General features: G+C 56.3%; 1 protein-coding gene across 1 annotated transcript in view; it reads left to right on the top strand.

Annotated features, from left to right (window-relative positions):
• Positions 1–458: 458 nt before the first annotated feature.
• Positions 459–5,514, top strand: part of BNIP3 (BCL2 interacting protein 3) — a 7,459-nt gene continuing 2,403 nt past the window's right edge. Inside the window, exons 1-3 of the mRNA XM_042019602.1 lie at positions 459–556; positions 2,971–3,154; positions 4,194–4,278. Coding sequence (XP_041875536.1) covers positions 520–556; positions 2,971–3,154; positions 4,194–4,278 — 306 coding nt within the window. The 5' untranslated portion in view covers positions 459–519. The remainder of the gene's footprint in view (positions 557–2,970; positions 3,155–4,193; positions 4,279–5,514) is intronic.

Below are 5,514 nucleotides of genomic sequence, written 5' to 3'. Positions count from 1 at the left end.
GTCCCCATCCCCGCTGTCCCGCTGTCCCCGCTGTCCCCATCCCCGCTATCCCCGCTATCCCCGCTGTCCCCATCCCCGCTGTCCCGCTGTCCCGATCCCCGCTGTCCCCATCCCCGCTGTCCCCATCCCCGCTGTCCCCCTGTCCCCATCCCCGCTGTCCCGCTGTCCCCGCTGTCCCCATCCCCGCTATCCCCGCTATCCCCGCTGTCCCCATCCCCGCTGTCCCGCTGTCCCGATCCCCGCTGTCCCCATCCCCGCTGTCCCCATCCCCGCTGTCCCCCTGTCCCCATCCCCGCTGTCCCGCTGTCCCCGCTGTCCCCATCCCCGCTGTCCCGTTTCTCCCCAGGCCCGCCCCGCCATCATGGCGGCCCCGGGGGCGCTGTGGGAGCGCGCGCCCCCCGCCCCGCCCCGCCGCGCGGGCCAATGGGAGGGCGGCGCGGCGCTGACGTCACGGCGGGCGGCGCGGCCGGCGCGCGCGGGCGGTGTCGCGGTCAGTGCGTGCCCCGCCGCCCGCCCGCCATGTCGCGACAGAGCCCGCAGGAGGAGAACCTGCAGGGTAAGGCCAGCGGGGCTCGGGCTGGGGGCCGGGGGCGCGCCGCTGCCCGGGCGCTGCGGGTTGCGCCAGCGCGGGTCCCGTCTAGGTCGCGATATTCGATATTGTGGTAGGTGAGTGCGCTGCAGTGCGTGTCCATTCCCCCCTTGTCCCAGGGAGGAGGGCAGGTGGATGTGCCTGTGAGGAGGGATCGGGTCCGTCGCAGGGATCAGGTGTTACATAGCACCAAATTCGCCGGGAAAGGGAAAAATCCGAGCGCAGCCACAAATAGTGGGATTGGCACGGTGATTGTAGCGATTCATGGGGACATTCTCACTCTCTGTGGCATTCCCCGTCTTTATTTCAAGCACTGAAAGCTGTATCTTAAGGAAATGAAGCTTTCCAGTGCTGATCCAGTACTTGGTGATGCTGGTCTGTGCTCGCACCTGTGTCCTGGGCTGGGATGCCGTGTAGGATCCTCTGTCCTGAGCCCGTCCCCGTCACTCCCCTGTCCGGGCTGCATCGCCTCTCGTGGGCTGTCGCCTGTTTGTATTTCCAGCTGCGTGAAAGCACGGGTTCTTCTATCTTTAAATGATGATCACAGCCCGTTCCATGTGCTCCAGCACAGCCTTACTCTGAGGAGTGTCCAAAAGAAGAAGGAAAAAAAGGGAAAATTGTAAACTACATCTGTTGTCCTCTTGCTGCTGTAATCCCAATCCTCTCCCTGCTTTATCCTGCATTCCCAGCACTGAACCCAGTAAGATTTCAGCAGATAAAGTCTTAACTTGAGCTCTAGTGGTTGTGATCGTTCTTTGGTAACAGCTTGAGCTTCCATAAATTTCGGGGGAAAGGGTAGGGAAGGATTTGTCTGGCTCTAAACACACTCCCTGCCGCATACCAGGCACTGTCATGTGGAGGGGAAAATTCCCAGACAAACCCAAACAACAACAAACCAGCTGTGAAGGAAAAGGGTTTTTGAAGAAAAGTGTCTGTTCCAAACTCGGTGGCCTGGAATGTTTTTATCCAGCAGGTTGTGTGGTACCTTGGCTGTCCAGATGGTGGTTTCTGTATTTAGAAGGGAGATACTCGTGTTATTCATGGCCGTGAGGCAGTTTGGTTTTGTGCTGTTCCCATTTAATTTTGGAGCCCTCAGTCTCCTCCCAGGCAGGATATCTGGGATATCTTTGCTCGTCTGATGTTCCTGCTTCACACTAAATCCCTGCACTGGCTTCTCCCCACCTGCATTCCTGTGATGCTGCTCCTTCAGCCATGGATGGCTGGGAAGGGACCTTGCAGACCTGCAGCTCCAGGTCTGGCTTCATTCACTCCAGGTCTGCAGCTCCAGGTGGCTTCATTCCCCGAGCTGTGCCCAGCGGGCAGGAGCAGCCCAAGCACCACTACCTGCGTCTCTTCCTTTCCCTCCTTATTCCTTAGACATCCTTCCCCAGAATTCGGGGAGTTCCTGCTGTCCTCACTGCTCTGTTCCCTGTGCACTCCTGTGGCTGGGCCACACGTGTTCCACAGCAGGATTCCTCTGGCATTTGTGTAATTCAGGTGTTTTCTGTTCCCTGAGCTCATTTACAGGGGGCTGGAGTGCCAGGACCCAGGGAATGGCTTCCCAGTGCCAGAGGGCAGGGCTGGATGGGAGATTGGGCAGGAATTGTTCCCTGGGAGGGTGGGCAGGCCCTGGCACAGGGTGCCCAGAGCAGCTGGGGCTGCCCCTGGATCCCTGGCAGTGCCCAAGGCCAGGCTGGACATTGGGGCTGGGAGCAGCCTGGGACAGTGGGAGGTGTCCCTGCCCATGGCAGGGGTGGCACTGGATGGGCTTTGGGTTCCCTCCCTACCCAAACCATTCCAGGATTCTATAGGAGAGGGAACAGCTCCAGGCCCTGCAGTGAGCTGTCCCTGCCCAGGAGGGAGTTGTTATTCCCTCCCTTAGGAAAACAAAGCCCATGTGACCGTGTTAAATATACTGCGAGGAGCAAACCCATGACAGCCCTTGCCACACTCCCGCTGTTGCTTAACAGCAACACCTACAAATGAGACTGAAAAAAGGCTGAACAAGACAGTCCCTGGGCTCTGGAGCACAAAATAATTTCAATAAATGAATAATTGAACTTTGGCAGCAAAAGTCCTTGAGATTATTTTGACTGCCACCTGTGTTGAACAATGAATTCTGAATATATCCCAACATAAAAGATCTCTATGTGCAGAGAGAAACACAATGTACTGAGCAGCTGCTTCCCAGCCCCGTGAGCCTTCCCAGCTCGCTCCCGGCTCCCTGCACTTTGCACTCCCTGCTGTTTATGAGCTGGGAGGCAGGGCTGGCTCTGCGTCCCTGCAGCGTCATTCCAGGCAGCAGCCCCGGGGTCGTCGCTCGCATGCCCGTAGCAAACCCCTCAGGTTCCTGGGGCTCAGCTCTCCTTTCTGCCGAGCAGGGTCCTGGGTGGAACTGCACTTCAGCAGCAATGGGAGTGGCAGTGGGAGCTCTGTCTCTGCGGGGAGCCAGGAGCAGGTGCCGGCCTCCCTCTCCATCCACAACGGGGACATGGAGAAGATCCTGCTGGACGCCCAGCACGAGTCGGGCAGGAGCAGCTCCAGGGAGAGCTCGCACTGTGACAGGTGAGCAGGAGCTCTGCCGGGCACAGGGAGGGCCCTGCCAAGGTCACCACGGGGTCCCAAGGACAGCTGGATGCCCAGAGGCAAAGGTGGAAACGGTGCACGGGTGTATTTCCGTGTGTGTGCGTATTTCCATGCCTGTGTGTGTGTGCATGCACGCACACCCACATGGGGAGTGTGTTAGAGATGTACATATGTGTCTGCACGTGAACACGTGTGTGCACAGACGCACAGAGGGACGCTTCTCCGGCAAAGGTTGGTGTTTAAATCCACAGCAGCGCTGGGATCAGGCCTGCCCTGCAGGGAGGGAGTTACAGGGAAGCTGACTCCGGAATCCTCCTCCCCTGTCACGGAGGGATTGTGCTGTGTCCCTGCCGAGGCTCCCAGCAGCTGCCCTGCCCCTGGGAATGTGTGCAGGCAGCTCCTCCTGGGGAATGAACGCTCCAGAGCCAGCTGTGGGTCAGGCCTGGCACTGGCAGTGCTGTCCTTCTGGGCACTGCTGCCTGGGACACGAGGGGCAGGGAGAGGGGCAGACAGCTTCTGGCTGAAGAGCTGTCCTGTGCCTTGTTGAGAAACCAGAGCAGGTTTCCAGGAGTGTCACACAACAGCTCAGCCCTGGGGCAGGTGGTGAGGCAGTGCCATTAATGCATTTATTGGATTTTGATGGACTGTGAGGTCTCCAGCCTAAATCGTATTTAGAAAAACCCAAACCCCAGGACTCAAACTCCACAGCGGGACGTGGAACTGCCTGGCCTGGCAGGATTCAAACCACACCCCACTTGCACTCCAGTTTGCTGCCTGTTGTGTCTGTGGAAGTGCCCGGGCCCCACCAGGAGTGTGGGCAGAGGGTTGGGAATCAGCTGTGACTGGTGTGACTGTGGTGGCTGGGCTGTGGCAGCACGGCCCCGTGCAGCCCTTGGGTCGTGGCCAGGGCACTCCGGGGCAGAGCGAGCCCAGCAGCTCCTGGGGTGGCTGCTGCTGTAGGATCTGTGTCCCAGAAAGCTTCACCCCCTTCCTTCCCTGTGCTTCTGTCTCGCTCCAGCCCTCCTCGCTCCCAGACCCCCCAGGACAGTCACAGAGCTCTGGAGGTAGAGAGCCACAGCAGTGGGGAGAAGAACAGCTTCCAGGTAAAATCCTCACCTTGCTGTGGGAGAGGGGAGCTCTGGCTCTCTGTGCTGCTGGGGAGTAGCAGGGGAAGCTGCTAAAGCAGAGACTTCCATAGCTCTCAGTAGCCCTGGCAGGGCTGGGCTGGCTGTGTCTGCTCCTGACACGTGGGGATGTTTTGGTTTGGTCTTTCCAATCTGTAACTGAGATTTTTCAGAAGGATTTCCCTTCCCCCTTTGGCTGCTGACTGGGTACATTTCCTATATCCCCCACCAATGTTTAAATGCACCTCCACCAATTTAGTAGGAATTTTAAAAGTTATTTTGACAGCAGCAAGAATTTCTAGAGTCACTTAAACATGGCAGCCAAAACCACCAAAAATACACAATTTCCAAGCCCTGCCATAGCTTTGATTCCAGGTGTTCTAACAATTAATACCAAACCTGAATACATGCTGCTTTGGAACACTCCCTGTTCTTTCTGATTTCATTTTGTAGGTGTGTTTACCTTGCAAGGAAAGTGAATAAACACATTTGAAACGAGAGTGGGGGAAAGGACGTACATTGACCATATTTTATCAATACAGGGTTTATTGCAGGATGACAGGCTGAAATCGGAAGTCTTCAGTGTAATAAATTAGCTTTTAATATGAAAAAAATCACTTACAAAACATTTTGAGGAAGGAAGTATTTCAAGGAAGTGAATTTTTCTGCATCTTCTCTACAACTCCTGCCAGACTCTTGAGGACCCAGCTTTAGGCTAGCTAAATATGGTACTGCAAGTTAATTATTACTGGAAATGATTATTTTTATATTGTCAGAAACACCCTTCAGCTGTTTAAAGATCATTATTTAGACTTTGAGAAGAAATAACCCCAAGTTAGAAAGCCATCAGAATTGCAGCTGCCTGGGCAGTTTTATTTCTGTCCCGTGTGTCTGTGCATCAAGAGCTGTTGGAATTCTGGGAGCAGGATCTATTTTTATCCCAAGGCCTTGGCTGCATGGAATGGAGCCGAGCTGAGCCAGGAGCTCTGCCCTTACTCAGCGTTTGTGCTGTAACTGCACCAAAGCCTGGCTTGGGGGGGCTTGTTCTGTGAGCACACACCTGGCCAGGGCCACCTGCCTGCCCAGGATGGCCCAGGGACTGGAATTATTCCCTGCAGGAGCTGGACAAGGAGTCAGTGACACCTGCCAGCTCTGAGCATGGGCAGGAAATCCCTGTGCCCAGTGTCCATCAGAGCTGGGAGCTGGGGTAAGGCA

This window comes from Corvus kubaryi, unplaced genomic scaffold, assembly GCF_017639235.1.
Source record: "Corvus kubaryi isolate FWS band 111438036 unplaced genomic scaffold, C.kubaryi_AGA036_p1.0 138, whole genome shotgun sequence".
Classification (NCBI taxonomy): Eukaryota; Metazoa; Chordata; class Aves; order Passeriformes; family Corvidae; genus Corvus; species Corvus kubaryi.
Note: the sequence above shows the minus strand (reverse complement) of the source record. Positions and strands in the feature narration are given on the sequence as shown.